Here is a 22,043-nt window from a genome sequence, read left to right on the forward strand (position 1 = left end):
TGGCTCAATTGCTCACTGATAATGTAAACTTAGACAAACTACTTAATATCTTTAAACCTTAGCATTTTTGTCCATAGAACAAGGATAATATCGTACCTATCTCATTCAGTTGCTGCAAGATGGTGTTTAGAAGAAGAATAAAATTTTAATAAAAGCTTAGTTGTCTTATAACTAAAATCTATCGGAAAAATTCATGCCTGTAATCCTAGCACTTTGGGAGGCAAAGGCAGGCAGATCATTTGAGGCTGGGATTATGAGAACAGCCTGTCCAACATGGCGAAACCTCATTTCTACTAAAAAATACAAAAATTAGCTGAGCATGGTGACAGGTGCCTGTAGTCCCAGCTACTCAGGAGGTTGAAGCACAAGTATCACTTGAACCTGGGAGGCAGAGGTTGCAGTGAGTCAAGATCATGCCACTGTACTCTGGCCTGGGTGACAGAGTAAGACTCAGCCTCAAAAAAAAAAAAAAAAAAAAAAATCTATTGTTTTTAGAAATGCATTGACCAAGTCAGAGAGAAATAGTTGTATAAGGTAAGTTGTAAGTTGTGTGAATGTATGCTTTTACATTTATTTGGTAATATAAAGAAGGCTGTGTACTTGTATAATGCATTCATTTCTAAAAGAAATTACTGAATTTCATATTTTCAGAAAGGAGACATTATGATGAATAACTTATAAAATTTTATTTATTAAATATTTAGCTTTTTTAGATACAATTTTTCTTACCAGGCTTTGATTGCAGTAATAAGGGAACACTTACTAAAAGGCCATTGTTGTCTCACATATGTCCTTATGGTGATGTGTCATTTGTAAATGGAGACACTGGATCATTAATACTTTTTCCCCCTCAAGGAGAGTTCCTACCAAGTAGAAAATAAAACTGGTTTGCTGATAGTTTTTTTTATTTACCTATTCTATGCACTGTTCCAGAATGGATATGAAACTTTCGTTATTGAGTTAGTCTGATTTCATTACCAGTCAATTCAGTGAAGAAAGAAAGGCCAATCAAATCACATGCTCTCTTGATAAAACAACTAATATTATCCATCTACCTACCTACCTATATTATTTTACAATTTCACTTCATGTATTTTACAGGAGGTTACACTATTCGAAAACATGTTCTGACTTGTGTTTATATACACTTTTTTTTTTTTTTGAGACAGAGTCTCTCTCTGTCGCCGAGGCTGGAGTGCAGTGGCACGATCTCAGCTCACTGCAAGCTCCGCCTCCCGGGTTCACGCCATTCTCCTGCCTCAGCCTCCCACATAGCTGGGACTACAGGCGTCCGCCACCATGCCCAGCTAATTTTTTTTTTTTTTGTATTTTTAGTAGAGACGAGGTTTCACCGTGTTAGCCAGGATGGTCGTGATCTCCTGACCTCGTGATCCGCCCGCCTTGGCCTCCCAAAGTGCTGGGATTACAGGCGTGAGCCACCGCACCCGGCCGTGTTTATATACACTTTAAGACACTGCATTGTGACTACCTCAAAATTGTTTGGTCCAGCCCAGTAACACTTATTTAACACAGATTAGATACCAGACATTGTTCTGGGTGTGGTCTTCCAGCCCAGTAACACTTATTAAACACAGATTAGATACCAGATACTGTTCTGGGTGTGATCTTCAGAAACAGATCAGTGACCTCCAAGGATGTATTTTAATGAAATAATGTCACTTTTATTCATAAAATGATATCTCCCAGATTGCCTGTGTGGTATGGTGTTTCTCAAACGTTTCCCCACAATACTTTGTATAGCACCTTATACTTCTCTGTAGCAGGCTTCACATTTATAAATAATTATTTGTTTATAACCATCACACCTTTGTTAGAGCACGAGTTCCAAGAGGATAAGTCCATTTATTCATTACTGTATCCCCAGATCTTAATAATGGCTGGCACTTAGGAGGCTTTGAATACATTTTTATAACATGAAAGACTTTCTGACATTACCTCAGATGGCAATATGAGTCACATACCTCTTAAGATATGGGGCATAATCCAAAGCTGTCTCCTCTAACAATCAGAAAATACCTTTGAAGTTGCCTGTTTTATTTACTTTTAAAATGTATGAGACTTTTAAATTCTCATCCATTATGTTCCTTTTAATGTGTGTTTTGTTATTCTCAAGAAAAATGGATACTTTAGGAAATGTATCATGGTTTTAAGGATACATCTGTGTGTGGCATATGGGCTTTGGAATTGGAACTCTTTTGAAAATCTGCCTTGATTTTTAGCAAATATCTTAAACTTGAGTTAGCAGCTGAAAAATGGGGCTGAGAATATTTACCTTGAAGGCTTTTGTTGTTGTTTTTTAAGAGAGTAAAATGAAATGTGCTTAAAGTTCTTGGTTTTTGTTTGTTTGTTTGAGACAGTCTCACTCTGTGTTTCCATGGTGGAGTTCAGTGGCATCATCTTAGCTCACTGCAGCCTTGAGTTTCTGGGCTCGAGTGATCCTCCCGCCTCAGCCTCCTGAATAGCTGGGACTACAGGTGCATGCCGCCAGGCTCAGCTAATTTTTAAATTTTTTTGTAAAGACAGGATCTCACTACGTTGCCCAGGCTGGTCTCAAACTCCTGGACTCAAGTGATCTTCCTGCCTTGGCCTCCCAAAATGCTAGGATTACAGGCATTAGCCACCAGTCCCAGCCTGAAATGTACTTAAAGTTAATAGCATACATAATATGTGCTCAAATATTGTTCCTTTTTCCTTTTTTTTTTTTTTTTTGAGACAGAGTCTTGCTCTGTCACCCAGGCTAGAGTGCAGTAGTGCAATCATAGCTCACTGCAGACTCGAAATCCTAGATTCAAATGACCCTCTTGAGTAACTAGAACTACAGATGTGGGCACCCACAACCTGCTAATTTTTTAATTTTTTTGTAAAGAGGGGGTCTCACTATATTGCCCAGGCTGGTCTCTTTTTCCTTCTTACTAGAAAATTTCTAGCTCCCTTCCAAGAATCTCAGCTTATACCTGGTTCTTTCAATATATGGTTAATAACTGTCAACTAAGGACTGAAAGTATTTTCAATCCTTGAGCCATGCCTATGGCTCTTCGTCTGGGGGACAGAACTCTTTAACTGAGTATAATGAACACCTCATAGATTACATTTTCTGGGCAAAATTTTTAACCAATGCCAACAATGTCCACAGAGAAAAATTAGATTGAATTAACTTTTATTACTACTTGTTTAACACAGATTTACTTGTCTTAGACAAGTAAGAATTTATAGACTCTATGCTTTATTGCACTATATAGAAACTAGAAATGCAGTTATACTGATGTAGTGCAGTTTGTGGGAAATCAGGGATGGTGTTCTCCAGAATACATGAAGATTCTCATTGATTGTTGCAAGGAATCACGAAAGAGATCTTTGGTCCAAAGAAGACGTCTCTGAAAGAAAGTAGAGCATCAATTAAATTCACCTTAAGGATATTAGTTAGTCTTTTCTAGGTTAAAAATAGACAGTGATTTCCAGGATTTCAGTTATGACTATTCTTTTTAGGTGACTAAAATGTAAAGAGATGAGTGGGAGGACTTGCCACAGAAGCAACGAAGACCAAGAAGGTATTCGATTTGTCTACTTTCCCCGCATTTGCCATTGATATCATGCTATCATTTACGAAGAAAAAGAAATATTAGGTAATTTCAAAACTTTATGGTCATGTATACAATTTCATGTCTCTTATATGAGGATAGGCCATGAAGTGTAAATCTGCAGTTAGGAAACAGAAGATTCAACAGTTCTTGTTTATTACATAAATTTCTTGGTTTTATGGGGAAAGGAGAAACGTTACAAAGCTACTCAACTGTCCCTGGTTGAAAAGATCACATAAAGTAATATACAAAAATGCATGGAATAATACAAAATTATATACAAATGCAAGGTGATATTATAATTATGGCTTATTAGAAATATACTTAGCAGTATTTCTTTTTGATTTTCCCAAAATCAAGTATACCCACACTGCTGTTCTCATTCATTAAAAGAGATAATCACAAAATATCATAATATAAATGTAAGTCAATTTCAGTAAACTGTTTTCAAGTCATACCGAAAAAAGCAAACATGGCATTTTAATAGTAGTTGGCATTTTGTTTATGTAGTACAGGAAAAATTGTCACTTCATGAGATTAATTAACTCAAGTTCTTGGCATCATTGTTTAGTACAGTGATTCTTAAACTTTACTATGCATTAGAATCACCTGGCAGGTTTGTTAAAACATAATTGCTGGGTCCCGGCTAGGCGCGGTGGCTCACGCCTGTAATCCTAGCACTTTGGGAGGCCAAGGCGGGTGGATCACGAGGTCAGGATATCGAGACCATCCTGACCAACACAGTGAAACCCCATCTCTACTAAAAAAAATACAAAAAAAAAAATTAGCCGGGCGTGGTGGCGGGCGCCTGTAGTCCCAACTACTCGAGATGGTGAGGGAGGAGAATGGCATGAACCTGGGAGGAAGAGCTTCCAATGAGCCAAGATCGTGCCACTGCACTCCAGCCTGGGCAACAGAGCAAGATTCCATCTCAAAACAAACAAAAAAACAAACAAACAAACAAAAAACCATAATTCCTGGGTCCTACCTCCAGAATTTCTGATTCAGTAGGTCTGGTGTGGAGTCCAAGGATGGATATGCAATTTTAAAAACTCAGGTGATGCTGAAGCTGCTGTTCTGGGAACCACACTTTGAGAAGCAGCTGGCTTGGTAGAAGAAAAATGTGTTCTGAATCAGAACACGTGGGTTCTAATCCCAGTGTTGATATTAGCTAGTTATGTGGGATAGTACTGGTCATTTCAACCTGCACCTTTCCTTGGTAAGATGGTTATGTCTACCTTTTCTATTTCACAGATTTCTTAGAAGGATGAAAATATGATGACATCTGTTGAAAGTAATTTGAAAAAGCTAATTTCAATATGAAATATCCAAGAGCATGAGATTTGAAAGATTCCTCAATAACCAGGGGGAAATGATTTTAAAATCAAGAACTAAAAATATTTATTAATTTATCTACCATCATTTTATACCTTTTTTTTTTTTTTGAGATTAAGTCTTGCTTTGTCGCCCAGGCTGGAGTGTAACGGCACGATCTAGGCTCACTGCAATCTCCTCCTCCTGGGTTCAAGTGATTCTCCTGTCTCAGCCTCCCGAGTAGCTGGGATTACAGGCATGTGCCACCATGCCTGGCTAATTTTTTGTGTGTTTTTGTAGAGACAGAGTTTCACCACGTATACTTGTATTTTAAGTACAAAACGACAGTAGATAAATCAATAAATATTTAAACTTAAATATAAGTAGAAAACAATGGTAGATAAATTGTCTTGAACTTCTATCTAGTTCATTTCTGGTTAACTTATACATAGAGCTAGAAATTTATTTTTGACCATTACTAAACTTTTCTGTTCAGTTAATTACTTGATCCATTCACTGAGTTTTTTGTTGTTGTTGTTGTTCTTTTTTTTGTTTTTTTTGAGATGGAGTTTCACTCTTGTCGCCCAGGCTGGAGTGCAATGGTGCGATCTTGGCTCACTGCAACCTCAGCCTCTCAGGTTCAAGCAATTCTCCTGCCTCAGCTTCCTGAGTAGCTGGGATTACAGGCACGTGCCACCACGCCCAGCTAATTTTGTATTTTTTTTTTGTATTTTGTATTTTGCATAGAACGGGGTTTCACCATGTTAGCCAGGCTGGTCTCGAACTCCTGACCTCAGGTGATCTGCCCAACTCAGCCTCCCAAAGTGCTGGGATTACAGGCGTGAGCCACCGGGCCCAGCCTCACTGGGATCTTTTATCTAAAACTTTTTACTGGTTTTCAAGTTGGTTTAAGAGTTCAACCTTGAGATTGACTTCTGCTACTGGTAGATTTTTATTTTGGAGGGGGTAAAAATCAGATGGCGAGTTTAGAATTTAATAGATTGAAGTATTATTTTCTGGATTTAATTTACTTTTATTAAACTCAGCTAAATTCCATTTGAACTTTCATTTAAGTGAAAACATTTAGTTCTTTACACAATAGTGATTATTCTAGAAAAGAGCTGGGATTTGAACAGGATTTTACTAAAAGGGTTATTAATTTCAGCAAACCTATTATGAAGATGTAGCTAAAAGTTGTTCTGCATACATTTCCAGGCAATACACTTTGTGATACCATTTCCTTACTTTGGGCAGCAGAGCAATTCGCTGAAGTTGCAGTAACAGATCATCTCACATCCCTTCCCATCCCAGAAATGATCCTGGACATTGACATCAATCTGTGTCAGGTCAGCTACTCCTTCCGGAAGGTTGTGACAGTTGTGATCTTTTAGTATCTTTCTGTAGCAAGAGAGGCGATTTGCAGGCATGGCTTGAACTCCTAGCAGCAAAGTTAGCCCAATGGTGAAAACAAGTACCATCAATTTCATTTTGGCTTTTGGCCCTGAAATAGAAGAAAGACCAAAATGTGTCAATGTTTGTTTTTTAAAGATAGAATTCATCTGAATGAAGTTCTGTAGCATGCTTATAAACTCTTGGATAGAAAGAATGGGAGTTGGGCTTTTCTACAATCCTGTTTGTGTTTCTCAAAGTGTAGTTTTATGACCATCTATGATAAAAAACCATTTGGAATATTTGTTAAAAATCAAACGCGCAGGCTTCTGGGCCAGGCACAGTGGCTCATGCCTGTAATCTCAGCATGGGAGGCCTATGTACAAAGATTGCTTGAACCCAGAAGTTTGAGACCAGTTTAAGCAACATAGTAAGACTCTGTATCTACAAAAAATTAAAAAATTAGCCAGGCATGCTGGCATGTGCCTGTAGTCCCAGCTACTCAGGATCACTTGAGCCCAGGAGTTTCAGGCTGCAGTGAACCATGATTGTGCCACTGCTCTACTGGGGGTGGCAGAGTGAGACCTTGATACACACACACACACACACACACAGAGTCACACACATGCTTTAGGCAGGGAGGAGGTGTTGGTGAGAGCTGGAATCTGCATTTAAGAAGTACCCAAAGCCATATATATTTTGAACATTCAGTAGAGAACAACTGTTTTTTAAGGTGGTATAAACTCAGGCAAATTTCTAGAACAAATAACATAATTGAATACAGTGGTTCTTTACCTTACATTATCTTACATCCTAACAACGTTGTTGAAGAACCTGGATCCCATCCTGACAGAAACAAAAAACCCATTTATGTTGATAGTGACAGATGATAGTGTATAGATATATTTATAGTTTGATTGTTTTTTAACTTTCAGAAGTAGTTTAGTACCCATTATTGTTGCAAATTTTTAGCAATGCTTGGATTTTTATCCCACATAGACTACTTCCTCTTAGCTGCAGTTGAAAACGAAGGCTTGAATTCCTGCCTTATAATCATGTAGCCTTCCATGAACTCCTACCGTGATGGGGAACTCATTATTAACTAAGTCAACATAGCCCATTGATACAGTTCTAACATTTCCCTTATTGTAAAATACTTTTCTGTAGCTTCCACCCACCAATCCTAGTTTGAACCCTGAAGTCATGCCAACAATTCTAATTTCTCTTCCAGGAGATAATTTTTCAAGTACAGGATTTGCATAGAACTATAGAATATTGAATATCTATCTAATTAGACTTCTCTGGTTTCTATATTAGATGTGAAGAAAATGGAGACTATTGTAGTAAAGGAAGAATAGCAAAATAGTGGAGGAACCAGAATTAGAATCCAGAGCCATTCAGATTTTATCTCATTAACAGGTGCCAAAGTATCTTTCCTTCCTTGGAAAGAGGGAAAACAGGTGGAGGACATTGTACTTGGAAAGAAAACAATATTGTGGAATAGCCAGATGTGGTGGCTCACACCTGTAATCCCAGCACTTTGGGAGGCCAAACCCGGCAGATCACCTGAGGTCAGGAGTTTGAAACCAGCCTGTCCAACATGGCGAAACCCTGTCTCTACTAAAAATACAAAAAGTAGCCAGGCATGGTGGCATGCGCCTGTAATCCCAGCTACTTGGGAGGCTGAGGCATGACAGTGGCTTGAACCTGGGAGACAGAGGTTGCAGTGAGCAGAGATCAAGCCACTGCACTCCACCCTGCATGACAGAGCGAGACTCTGTCTCAAAAAAAAAAAAGAAAACAATATTGTGGAATGGACATTTTTGGTATGAAGTTTTTAGTGATTAGGTATATTTTAAAGGTAAATCATTTTAGATAAGATAATGGATTTTTAAATAAATACATTCATTGCTTTTTTTTCCTTTAGATTAGAAACAAAGTATTTCTTCATACTCCTAAGAGTTTCAGAGTTTCTTTGTCTCACAGTCTAATTTGAGTTAGCCATTTTTGGCTTTGGCTATATATTTCCTTAGAATTATCAATATCCAATTTAATTCCTACCTCCAAACATTAGTGAAAGAAAAGACTAAAATGAGATCTACTTCATTTTATATATTTTCAGATTTAATGGAGTAAGACATTGCAGTGTTACAGTGCATCACAATCCAGCATATATAAATGATATCTTCCAATGGGCTTTTTGTATGTAATGGTTTAAGTGACCTAATATGTGATCTATCATGGAGAATTTTCTGTATGTATTTGAGAAGAATGTATATTCTTCTGCTGTTTAACTGAATGCTCTGTATATGTCTGTTAGGTCCATTTGGTCTATACTGGTGTTGAAGTCCACTCTTTCTTTGTTGATTTTCTGTCTGGTTATTCTAACCATTACTAAAAGTGGAGTATTGCAGTTTCCTACTATTATTGTGTTGCTATTTCTCATTTTAGTTCTGTCAATATTTGTTTTATATATTTATGTGCTCTGATGTTGAGTGTGTATATAATTGTTATAGCTTCCTGGTGGGTTGACCTTTTCATCATTATATTTTCTTCTTTGTCTCTTGTGACAGTTTTCTACTTGCAGTCTATTTTGTCAGATATGAAATAGTCTACTCTGCTTTCTTTTAGTTACCATATGCATGGAGTATCTTTTTTCATTTCTTTACTTTCAGCTTGTGTGTGTCCTTAAATGTTAAGTAAGTTACTTGTAGAAATCATATAGTTATATATTGTTTTTTTTTCTTTCAGCTACCCTAAGTCTTTTGATTGGAGAGTTTAATCCATTTACATGTAAAGTAATTATTGATAGGGAAGAATTTACTATTGCCATTTAGCTTATTGTATCTAGTTGTCTTGTAGTTAGTTCTTCGGTGCTTTTTCCCCCTGCCTTGTCTTCCTTTGTGTTTTGTTGGTTGTTTTCTTCTTCTTCTTTTTTTTTCTCCTGATATGCTTTGATTCCTTTCTCTTTTGTGTAAACTGCTATAGGTATTTCCATTGTGGTTACCATGAGGCTTACATAAAATATTTTATAATTGGCCGGGCGCAGTGGCTCACGCCTGTAATCCCAGCACTTTGGGAGGCCGAGGCAGGTGGATCACGAGGTCAGGAGATCGAGACCATCCTGGCTAACACGATGAAACCCTGTCTCTACTAAAAATACAAAAAATTAGCCAGGTGTGGTGGCGGGCGCCTATAGTCCCAGCTACTTGGGAGGATGAGGCAGGAGAATCACTTGAACCCAGGAGGCAGAGGTTGTAGTGAGCCGAGATTGGCGCCACTGCACCCCAGCTTGGGTGACAGAGAAAGACTCCGTCTCAAAAAAAAAAAAAATTATAATTATAAGTCTGTTTTGAGGTAATAACAACTTAACTTCAATCACATACAAAAACTCTACACTTTTAATTCTGTCTCACCACACCATGTTATTTGATGTCACAATTCTATTTATATTGTGTATCCATAAACATATTTTAAATTATAGTTATTTTAATACTTTAGTCTTTTAACTTTTATGCTAGAATCAAATGGAATTCAACCACCACCATTTTAGTAATATAGTAGTCAGTATTTGTATATACACTTATCTTTATCAATGAGTTTCATATTTTCTTATGATATTTTGTTGCATTTAACAATAAAGATGTATAGAGTATTTCCTTATAATTAAAAATAAATCTTTTTCTTCCATTATGGTCTTTCTATATGTTGCTCTCTCTACCAGGAATGTTCTTTTTTTGGCTGGTTTTTTGACTTTTAGGTCTCAGTTTAAATGTCATTCCTTCAGTGGCCTTTCAATCTAAGGTAGTTTCAACCTTGTTCTTTCATAGTGCCCTTTTCTTTTCCTTAATGATATTTATCACAATTTAAATGATATATTTGTGAATTTACTCATTTTATGTCTGTCATTCTCATTAGACCAAAGGCTCCATGACAGCAATTTATTTTGTTCACTACCATACACCAGTGGCTAATACAATTCTTGGCCCATACTTGAAAATGAATGATTTTCCAAAAACACATTTTTTATTCTAGGCAAGAGCCTATAGAGGTTTTATGTTGTCTAAAAGAATATGTGGACTTCTTGGGCTAACCTAAGTCCTTCCTTTCACTTTGTCTCCACGCCAATCATTTATTCCTGTTCACCTAGCCGGGCAGTCAAGCCAGTCATCTCTTTAACCCTATGTATGTGTCTCTGCCTTGTTGTTCCTTCTCACCCCTTCCCTTGATATTAATTTCTGACCAAAGCATCCATGAAGGACAAACCTCACACTCATATCTTCTAAGAATCCTTCCCTGATTTCAGACAATACTACTCTCATAGCTCCCTTGCTCTATGTTCCCAAAGCACTTATATATAATCTGTCCTACAAGAACTGTGAATTTGAGTAAATAATGCCTTGTCATTGTCAGCATTTTTATAAGCTGGTTAACCATTTGGAGAATATGACTACAACTGGATATGGGGAGTGGGAAATTCAGAGAGCTGATTAATTATTTAGTGAATTGGTTATTATGTGAATTTACCTATAGCCAAGAAGGAAGATTGGGAACAATCATAAAGGGCCTAGAAGATATGATAAAGAGTTTAGACTTTATTGAGTATATTAAGAAGCCATTGGAAGATTTTGACAGAAGAGTAGAATGGTCTGATTTATGCCTTTTTAAAAAATCACTGGCTGGTCTGTGAAGATGTATTGTGGTGGGACAAGATTGGAAATAGAAGAAAAGAGGCTTTTGGTGAGAACTGATGGGAGATATGAGGCAAGAGGGAAAGAATCAAGGATGACTCTTGGGCTTTTGGCTTGAATGGTGTTGCCATTTGTTGAACTGTGGGAGAATTAGTAGGAGCCAATTTTGGGGGGAATCCAGGAATGAGTTTTTAGACAGGTTAGGTTTGAGATGCCTGTTAGATATCCAAGTGAAGATGTTGAGTAGGCAGTTGAATGTGAGTCTAAAGATCAGGGGTGAAAATACAAATTTGAGAGTAATCAGGATATTTATTGATAATATCTATATCTATGGGTCTGGCAGGGCAGTAAGGGTAGACCCAGAAGAGATAAGGCAAAGGGCTGAGGCCCAGGGCAATTCAATATTCAGAGGACTGGAAGAGGAGATGCCAGCATCAAGGCAGTGAGGACTGTAACTTCTACTTCTTTTGTATTGAAGCAGAGTGCCTGCTTCAATGCTGAGCTCACAGTAAGTGTTCAAAAAATTTCCTTCAGTGAAATGAACAAATAAATTGCTGGAAAAATAAGTAAGTAAATTGCCATACCACATACCTGTTCTGTGTTCATGCCAGAGCATAAAATCATTTATTGCCACAGTCTAAGTTGCATACAATGGAAAGTTCCACACCTAGCAAGTACCTACTGGTAGTTGTGTGTGTGTGTGTGTGTGTGTGTGTGTGTGAGTGTGTGTACACATTATAAATTACATGTTTTGGCCCGGCACAGTGGCTCACACCTGTAATCCCAGCACTTTGGGAGGCCGAGGCGGGCAGATCACGAGGTCAAAAGATTGAGACCATCTTGGCCAACATGGTGAAACCCCGTCTCAATTAAAAATACAAAAATTAGCTGGGAGCAGTGTCATGTGCCTGTAGTCCCAGCTACTCAGGAGGCTGAGGCAGGAGAATCACTTGAACTGCAGAGGCAGAGGTTGCAGTGAGCTGAGATTGCACCACTGCACTCCAGCCTGCGCGATGGAGCCAGACTCCGTCTCAAAAAAATAAAATAAATAAAAGAAAATAAATAAAATAAAATAAAATAAAATAAATTACATGTCTTAAATGCAGACTTCTCTTCTTCCTTTACTTAAGTACAGATACATAGCTTTAACTATTATTTAGCAAATGGAAAAATTTCTGACCCAGTGTGTTCCTGGGATACATTGGTTGTTGTTTTCATTAAAGGATACCAAACTTAATCCTTGGCAATCCATCAAAACCATATATGTTCAAGTGCCAACAAGAGTGAAATGATTTTGGCCAATTTGAAGAAAATTGGTCTTTTTTTTCTTTTTCAGTTGAGGTACATGTACTTAAAATCCCTCCTGGAGTACACCCAAATTACAAAAGAAAACAAAGTTACGTACTAAAAATTAGAAGGAGTGAGCAAGAGAAGCTTAGGTAGTTATCCATTTTTTTAATTCGATTTTATGTAATTAACATTGTTCCAAATGTTGTATGATACCATTTATATCCTAATAGTGTTGTAAGTTTTAATAGATCATTGCAGAGGATACAGGATTATGAGCAAGACATTTCCAACTAAACAATAAATCATTGCTACCATCCTTTGGTAGGGAATTGTAAATTTTGATTCTGTCTGAGGGCATTTAGCACAAGCAAGCTTTTGAATGGCTGGAGTTAAATGGAGACTTAAAAAGAAAAAAATTATCCCATTTAATTGCCAAAACTAACAGGACCATGCAGTTTAAGTGTTCAGACATTTATGGTGCAAATGCTCATACAGGCAGCTGATGTCAGTTCTGGGAACCCTTATTAAGAGCAGTGGCATGAAACAGAGTTGATGAATTAGACAGAAAAGACAGTCCATTTCCGGATTGCTTTCAAAAAAGCAGCAAGAGAGAAGCAAAGCTGCAAAAGCAAATGAAAACTCCAGCCCAGAACTTGACATTTGAAATATCAAAATTATAGTTGGGAGAGATTAAAATTGCTGCCCAGTCTGTGATGTTTTCCATTCATCTCTCTTGGAGGATGAAAATCAATGTTTTTTTCAAGTTCTCTTTTTTTCTTATTAACTGCCTTAGAAGACGTTTTTATCAGAATGACTGAGTCCTTAGAAGATGTTTTTGTTAGAATGACTGAGTCCCGAAGTGAAATTTCCCAAAGTATGTGTTAAAGAACAGAAGCAGTATTAAAAAGTGAATAAGCTGCTTAAAGATCCTCAAAACAGACATATCATCTTAAATATCTAAGATACCTTCATCCATAGAAAAACAAAATCCACATCCTGCCTAAAAGTGATCAGGCTCTTAGAGCATGCCAGAAGATGATATTAATATTCAGTCTTGCATCATTCTCCTTCTTTTCCTGGACACAGTAAATCATCATCACTGGAGAAAAGGACCAGCATTTGGGAGAGCTTTTCATAGACTGTGTAACTAAGTTAAGGAATTTTAAAGAGGAATTTTTCTAAGTCTCAGAGGGAAAAAGTGTTCTCTTTATATTAGCAGTACAGACACTGTTGTGTTCCAAGAATGGACACCAAGGATGAATTCAATGAATTCCTTCTTTGTATCACACATTTGTACCAGTTTCTTTTCAGGAATCAGGATTTTTAAAAGCAAAAAACATTTTCTTTCTTAGATGTCACAGTTAACTTCATGTAGTGTAGGTAATATAGCTGCTGCATTTAAAACAATCTTACATACTTTATCATCCTCACATAGTTCTGAGGACTAGGATGAGTCCTGTTGTGTGGGACAAATTCAGAGTGAATTTGGGCATTAAATAAATGACAGTGAAGAATCTGCCTCTTTTTAAACCTATAATGAAATGACTTTCCTAGTCAAGAAATATACATTTTCTGTTCTCTTTTAATCTGATTATTTGCCCTTCTATGAGGAAGCATCATATTTTTCAAAGTGCCTGCACCATCTCCTCAGAGGATCTCTGTCTTTCTTTTCTGACTCAACACATACATACATTTCTGCTCTAATCTACAGTAATAATTTGGAGCAGAACAACTGACATAAGATTTTTTTAATAGAGGAAAAATTACATACCTTTTTCTTCTTTCCTTTTGGTCTTCTTGGCAGAGGATGCTTCTTAAATGCTCACACTCACTGGGTGAGTTTGGGCAAAAGGAGAAGAGAGGAGGTGCTGGAAGGAGCTTCTTTACAAATGAACCTTTGTCTGCCTTGTCTCTGGCCTGGGATCGACAGACTCGCTGCTCCAGCCAGGACTGCGGGGAGGAGGGGAGTGGAAGGAGACAAGGCTGCAAGAATTGCCTCCTTTGGAAGTGTTCAGTTCGTTCCAAACCAGGCGAGAACGAACTGAACAGCTTCTTTACAGAGGGAAATAACTAGTCTATACAAGAACCTCAGGGAGGCAGACTCTGGTAGCAATAAAACATAAAACCTGAGGGATTTTAAAAGAACACAGAGTGATTTTTCCCTTAAGAAAAGTGTGTGTGTGTGTGTGTGTGTGTCTGTGTGTGTGTGTGTGTGTCTGTGTGTGTGTGTGAGAGAGAGAGAGAAGAGGAAAGTGGGGAGTGGCTAGCTGCGCACCTCTTCCCCTTTCACAGTTTTCCTAGCCATCTAGATCTCTTACAAAATTTTGGTAGAAGATATGTTCCAATTCACCTTCCACCCCTTCCATTTCTCACCCAAAGAGTCATTACTAGTCAATGGAAAGCTAAAATGATGACTAAAAAAGAAATGTATTCTGTGTCTTAGAAATAAAGGCACAAAAGAAATTTTATTCTGTTTTCAGCAAACTATACTAGAATTCTAGCATCTGTTAACTGTCTTTTAGGTTTTTAAAAAATTCGATTAGGAGTAGTGTTTTGGGAATTAGAGATATTATATTGTAATGGAGTTGGAATTATCTAGACAGACAATTGAGGAAAGGGCATTCCAGGTTGAATTACAAAGGCACGAAGGTGAAAGAGAGGGTGACAACTTCGGAGATTATAGGTAGTTTCATTTGGCTAAAACCAAAGATGGTAGGAGATGAAATTTGAGAGATAAGAAGCAGCTCATTGATGAATTACCTCATATGCCATGCTAAAAAAATGGCTTTCATCTTGAAGACGAATGGAAAGATGTTGAAAACATATTAAAAAGGATGAAAAGCCTGACTGCAGTGTGAAAGAAGGATGGTTTCCCGGGAGGAAAGGAGACTAAAACAGAGAATACTGGCTTTTGCTGTAGTCCAGAAGAGAAGATAGGAAGGAAAATTGAAAAGACCTGATTACCAATTAAGTGTTTATGTTTAGCATAGAGATAGGAAACTTTATTAACTTTCAAAGGCTTGGGCCTTTGGACGATGGTACTGTTAATCATCTAGAAAAAGGATATAAAAGGAAGAGCTGTTATTCATCTTGGAAAAAGAATACAAAAGTTTTGGCTGGAGGAGGAGTGGGAAAATAGAAATGAGTTAGTTGGTGAACGTTGAGTTTAAGGAACCCTAAATACAATTGAGAATGTTTAGTAGGCAGTTGGTTAAGTAGACCTGGAGCTTAGGAAAAAGCCTGGTCTGGAGAATTAGTTCATCAACCAATCAACTCAATATCAAATAATCTCAACTAAATAACTAATACAGATATTCAACTAAATGATAGCTGAAGTCATGGTTGTACCACTAACAAGTTACTGTGCTCTTACTGTGTGCCAGGCATTTCACACGTCTGAACTCGTTCACTCTCCTTCCAACCCTATGAAGTAGGTACTATTATTAGTCCCATTTTATAAATTGGGGGAACATCAGAGATGTCAGGTAACCTTCCCCAAATCACACACACAGCCAGAAAATGGCAAGACCCTGGCAGTGTGTTTCTAGTGTCTTCATTTCCCACCATTATGCTGTACTGCCCCTTAGAATATAGAGTTCATGATAGGACTGAGAGAGAATTATTCAAGGGATGGGTAGAGAACTGGGAAGAAAACTGACAAGAGGTAGCCAAAGAAGTAGGGGAAAAATTAGGAGAATGTCATCATGGAAGTTAAAGGAAGAGTATTTCAAGAGAATGGAGGTGAATGGAAGGCTGCTGATGACAGCAGTGTTGGGAGAACCACACATGCACACCCTGATATGAAGGTAGGCAAAGCAAAGTGAAGGTCAATACAACCAGAAGCAGTTCCAGCCCTGACAGAGATCAAATCTCTGCTTGGTCTCCTTTTTGCTGAAATTGGAGCAAGTGGCATGGACTTCAGGAAGGGAGATGAGAGGTGTGTGTGCAATGGACTGCACATTTCCTTTGCATATTTATAAACAAATCTGCTGTGATTCTTACTAAAGATGATGCCATACACAGATGGAGTTAATTTGTTTGCATGATTTAAATGTATATAAATATGTGAATATGAGGAGGAAAATGGAAACTAGACTTTATTCCACTTTAAGAGCTATCCGTCCTGTTTACCTCAGTTAGATCTAAACAGAGGTATGGTGCCAAGGCAAATCAACATTCCCTGTAGATGGATCCTCTCTTTACTCTGTTTTACTCTTATTTCTTTGTGTGTCTAATTCTGTCTAAATTTCCCTTATTGTGTTGCTCATTTTGTCTCCTTGTGTCTGAATTCATAGCTGCTCAAAATAGTTGATTCATTTTTATATTCAGCAACACTAAAATCCACACAATATGCTTGGCATTGTGCTTATGAATACTGCCTGTAAGTGGTACATAGCAGCTCTTGGTAATGATCTAATCGTCTCTGGATCATGTTCTGAGCCACTTAGGAAAGTTTTCCCCTAAGAAGCACATTTGGACCCTGGCCTCCAAATCCCTTGTGTTTTCAAACATGTGTTTATTACTAGCTGGACTTCCTATCATTTCTAGAAAGAATTATTAAACAATATCAAACTTATAATTGCTTGTCATTCATCCTGACGTCTATTACATGGAGTTGTCCATTTGAGAAGGAGTTCAATTGCAAACCAAGGCCTGCAATCACAGAGTCTGCCTTTGTGGTTTTTAATTTGTGGCTCAAATCTGAAACCACTCTTTGTTTTCCTGTACATGGAGCCTTAAGGCCTTTTCGTTTTCCACTCTTTGTTTTCCTGTACATGGAGCCTTAAGGCCTTTTCGTTTTCTTATCTGATGGGCTGTTACTCAGACCTCTTATCGAACCCACTTTATGTTGCTCTGAAGACCACCTGTTTCTTTGAGACGGCCTCAGGAGCCCCCCAAAGTGAACCTTTTATGTGACATAGAGCTTCTATTTTAAGTAAAACCATCCAAATGTAATGTACAGATTTCCAGAAAATATGTCCAGCTATGTATTTTTATGTGATGATGATGATGACGATGGTGGTGATGATGATGGTGATAATGATGATGTGTGTGTTTATTTCTACAGGTATATGTTATCACTTTTAGGTGCAATCAGGTTTGTTAGAAATAGAAAATCCTCACAAATTAGTGATAAGACCGATTCATGAGTAGAGAAACATTTTATACAGAATTTAAGCAATTACATTCAAAGTACTAAAATTAAATTTGTAAAGGGATCTAATTAGTATTTCTTTTTTTAAAAAAAAACCTCCCAAAATTGAAAAATTGAGAAAAACACCAAAAAACAGCAAAATCCTTCCAATCAGATGAAGTCTGAAGAGATGTCTCAGATATAAATAATTTCAGATATCATACATCTTAAGCTTGTGAGAGAAAAAAAGGGAACATGCATTAGTTCTTCCTCTGATGTCCACCTGGGAGCTCATGCATTCACCTAATTTAGAATCTGCTGCTCCTCTGTTCCATAATTGACCCCTTTCTCTCATTTCCCTCGGGCTTGACTCCTTCTGGGCTCACCGAGGCTGGCAGTATGGGGAGAAGCAGCAGCTGGTTTCAGCCTTCACAGCTCACATCTTCCCAGGAGAGAGGTAGGACTTGTTTTATGTGAGTATCCTTGACAAAAGGAGCCTCAAAATAATTGCACTTACTGAAAACTAACTCACAATATGCTTGTTGAAATAGTGATGAACTGCGACAAAATTACCTCTTAAAACTACCTTTAAAATCTTTCATCAGTTAAAAAGAACAAGCTGTTTTACTAACTTAACTATTTTTGAACTCAGTAAAAGAGTTTCCTCTTTGATTAAAACTATATAAAGTTTCCCTTAAGATATCCACTGAACCTTGGACATTTATGCTTAGAATGGTTTTTGCAAGTGGGTTGAACAACATAACCTCTATTACCCAAACTTAGCTTTATGTTGCTGAAGTGAGACTCAGGAAAACAGGTTCTACTGAGGAATCGTCAGTGAGGCCCTTGAAGAGACAGCAGAATCACCAAGTAGCTGTTGTGTAAGAGGGTGAACTGATGCTACCTCCCCTGCAGGGAGAGAAACGCTTCCATGAGGCATTCATGCTGGAATGCAATTTCGATGGTATGATGTACTTGGGAATGGCTAGGATTCCCAGATGGGCAACCCTGGCTATAATGGGGATAGCCGGGAGAGTCTTCTTGATCAAATGCTTTTAGTCAGAATATCAAACACAAGCTCTCTTTTCCCTGGGCATAGAGAGTAAGGCACCCCCCTTCATCTGCGCTGCCCCAGGAATGCTGGGCTTTTTTAACAGAATTGATACGTAGAGATTGTAAGGTTACTCATGTAACCATGAGTAACATGATTTTCAATGCTGCAGAAATAAAGTCAGAAAAATGAACATCAGGAGAGACCTGTGTCCAAGAAAACTATCCACATTTAGGAGCCCATGGAATAGTTAGAATGAATGGTAATGTTAAAATGAAAATAAACTTTGGCAGGAAAAGAGGCCAAGAAGGAAAGGAACATGAAAATAACCTTTTTAGTTTCCTGGCAGTCTCTAAGGGGCACTGGACTGGTCCATGGAATCACAGCCCAGAGCCTAGCAATAATTTTATGATTTGTTGGAGACAACCTACTCACTTACCAAACCTAGAAAGATGGAAAGATTGACTAAGTGTGTTAACGTGTATTCTTTTGTAGGTCCTGAGTTATTGCCCTAATTCTCGAAGCTGTTTCACAGACACAAGCATCTGGTGAGTTGATAATGTTAATGATAATAGCAATGATACTAGTAATAATAATGCTATTAACTGCATTGACAAGTGTGCTAAACATTTTGCAAATGCTGTCTTATTTAGTACACACAACTTACTTACATGAGGTAGTTTCCAGATGGGGGAACTGGGGTTCAAAAAAATTAAGCACTTGGCCAAGATCACACAGCTGATAAGTAGTGGAACACAAACTGGAAACCAAGACAAAACTGTGCTTTTAGCCTGCTGCCACAATAAATAGTAAAAGAAATAGAATGAGAAATTGGAGAACCTAAAATAACAGTACCTCTTTAAAAAATTGTAGCCCGTAATTTGAATGTGCATGAATCACACCTGCTCTCTGTGAGCCACAGAGTCCTCTCTCTTTTTACCATGTTTCCTCCGTCCATCTTCTGTTCATATTTGGATTGAAACAATTCTTACCCGGACAGTCAGAAGCTTAAAGCAGCTGAATGGTGTTTTCTACAAAGTCAGATATGGAAAGTTGCCAAAATATCAGTCCTTGGGACAGAGTTTTTAAGTGATTATAATTCTAGGAGTAAAACCGGTCACTCGGTAAATATTTGTCAAATGAATGAATGAGTTAATGAATAAATGAGTGAGGGGATTAGATTCTTGGGTAGAGGAGAGGTTCTTGGGAAGTAATCATTCATAATTATTTATTGTGTGTCTGCTGTGTACCATGAATGATATTGCAGTGTCGCTGAAGGCGAAGTTCAGCAACTGATCACCACTATTTCCTCAAGGTCCTCTCGAAAGCACAAGCTACTTGGCCAGCCTGGCTGCTGAGACCTGCTGTAAACCCTCAGTCTTCTCCCTTGTAAAATAAGGGGTTTAATTGATTGTTTTTATTGCTCCTTCTACTTCCCATTTTTCTATGAGTATATGATTCTAAATATCATTTTTAAACAAACATTTTTATTTTAGAATAATTTTTGATTTAACAGAAAAATTGTTAGCTTAGTACAGAGACTTCCTATATATGCTATACCGAGTTTCCTCTATTATTTAACTCTTACATTAGTGTGGTCCGTTTTTTTCTAATTAATAAATCTACATTAATTTATTATTAACTAAAGTTCATACTTTATTTATTTTTACTTAGTTTTTACCTTTTTCTGTTGCGGGATCCCCTGCCCAGAACACCACATTACATTTAGTTGTAGTGTCTCTTCAGGCTCCTCAGTGTCTCCAACTTTGCCTGTTTTTGATGACTTTGACTGTTTTGAGGAATACTGGTCAAGTATTTTGTAGAATGCCTCTCAACTTAGATCTGTCTAATATTGGTCTTATGATTAAACTTGGGTTATGTGTTTGTAGAAAGAGGACCACAGAGTTAAAGTGCCATTTCCACCACATCATATCACACATGAACATACAAGTCAGGAATGTGACTTATCACTATTGATTTAACTTCAATCACCTGGCTCAAGTCATTTTCATTATGTGGCTCCACTGCACATTTACTCTTTTTCACCCCCTTTCCATAGTACACTCTGTGGAAGGAAGTCCCTATGCAAGGTCCATATGTAAGGAGTGGGGAGTTATGCTCTACCTCTTTGAGGGCGGAGTAACTACATAAATTTTGGAGAATTTTTCTTCACATGAAATTTGTCCATCATTGCTTATTTATTTACTTGTATTAGGATGAACTCATGTATATTTATTCTATACTTTGGATTATTTTATACTTGGATTAAAATATTCCTTGCTCAAACTGTCCCAGCTTTTGCCTCTGGGGGCTCCTTTAGTTGCCTCTTGTGTCTCTATGGCATGCCCCATCAAGGTCGTGGTTTTTGGTTTTGTTTTGTTTTTGAGCACTTTCTTCCTTTCTGGCACTAAAAGATTGCTCCAGGCTCATCTTGTGTATTTCCTGTCCCAGTACTAGAATCAGCCATTTCTCCAAGGAGCCCTGGTTCCTTTCATTGAAGAATAAATTAGAAACCAAGATCTGGGAGCTAGGTGTGCTCATTAGTACTGGTGTGTCATAGCTGCTCATTCCTCTCAGCTGACAGAGCAAGGAAATATACTGTGTATACCAACCTGTGTAAATACACATATCTATGAATATTGCTATGCATAACTGTCTGTATCTACAACAACCTAAACATGAGTTTATACTGATGCCTCCAACTCTAATCCATTACTACGTGAATCATTTGAGCCTCCTCCTCTTGCTCATCTGTAACCTCCTGCTCCAGCAGTAGGAACCTAACTCCTACTATCAGCCACTTATTTGATTGTTCATTTCCAGTATACATATATAGCAGCATCAGAATTGTTAGCACATACCTCATGGTAAACAATTTTATCAGCTAGAGTACAGTGTTTATATACGGTGTCTTTTACCTTTAGTTTGACAGACTCCACTCATTTCCAAACTTACATAGGTCTGCAACTTCCCCCTCACTACGCCTTTCAGTGAGGTTGTTTCATACATGAGTGATAAAGTTAGATTGTTTTGTCACATTCTGTTTTTATCCTGGGATTGTCCAACCTCCTAAATAATTGTTCGTAATTTGCATGTATTAAGGTTCAGTCTTTGTGCTGAAAAGGTCTATGGGTTTTGACAAGCGCATAGTGTCTTGTACATACCATTACATTATGATACAGAATAGTCTCTCTGCCTTGAAATATCTCCTGTGGTTTACCTATTCAACCCTCCCCTCCCTCCTACCCTGAACTCCTGGCAGCCATTGATCTTTTTACCATCTCTATAGTTTTACCACTTCTAGAATGTCATATAATTGGAATCATGTAGTATGTAGCCACTACATACTGGCTTTTTTCACTTAGCAATATACATTTAAGATTCATCTATGTATTTTCATGGCTTGATAATTTCTTTTTATCACTGAATAATATTCCATTGTATAGATATACCAGTTTGTTTATACTTTCACTTGTTGGAGGACATCTTGGTTGCTTACAGTTTTGGAAATTAAGAACAGAGGTGCGCGCTGGGCATGGTGGTTCATACCTGTAATCTCAGCACTTTGGAAGGCC

The 22,043-nt window shown here is 37.7% G+C and overlaps 1 protein-coding gene across 2 annotated transcripts in view; it reads right to left on the reverse strand.

Moving 5' to 3' along the window:
* Nucleotides 1–3,161: 3,161 nt before the first annotated feature.
* SCRG1 (stimulator of chondrogenesis 1) overlaps nucleotides 3,162–22,043 on the reverse strand; it is a 133,034-nt gene continuing 114,152 nt past the window's right edge. Inside the window, exons 1-3 of one of the 2 annotated variants that reach the window (XM_054485678.2) lie at nucleotides 14,055–14,464; nucleotides 6,159–6,414; nucleotides 3,162–3,395 (exon numbers count right to left, since the gene is read on the reverse strand). In XM_054485678.2, the coding sequence (XP_054341653.1) occupies nucleotides 3,341–3,395; nucleotides 6,159–6,400 (297 nt within the window). In that variant the 5' untranslated portion in view covers nucleotides 6,401–6,414; nucleotides 14,055–14,464 and the 3' untranslated portion in view covers nucleotides 3,162–3,340. Of the gene's footprint in view, nucleotides 3,396–6,158; nucleotides 6,415–14,054; nucleotides 14,465–22,043 lie in introns of those variants that run through there. The other variant, XM_054485677.2, reaches the window with a different exon arrangement.

The sequence above is a fragment of the Pongo pygmaeus genome, chromosome 3 (assembly GCF_028885625.2).
Source record: "Pongo pygmaeus isolate AG05252 chromosome 3, NHGRI_mPonPyg2-v2.0_pri, whole genome shotgun sequence".
NCBI lineage: Eukaryota > Metazoa > Chordata > Mammalia > Primates > Hominidae > Pongo > Pongo pygmaeus.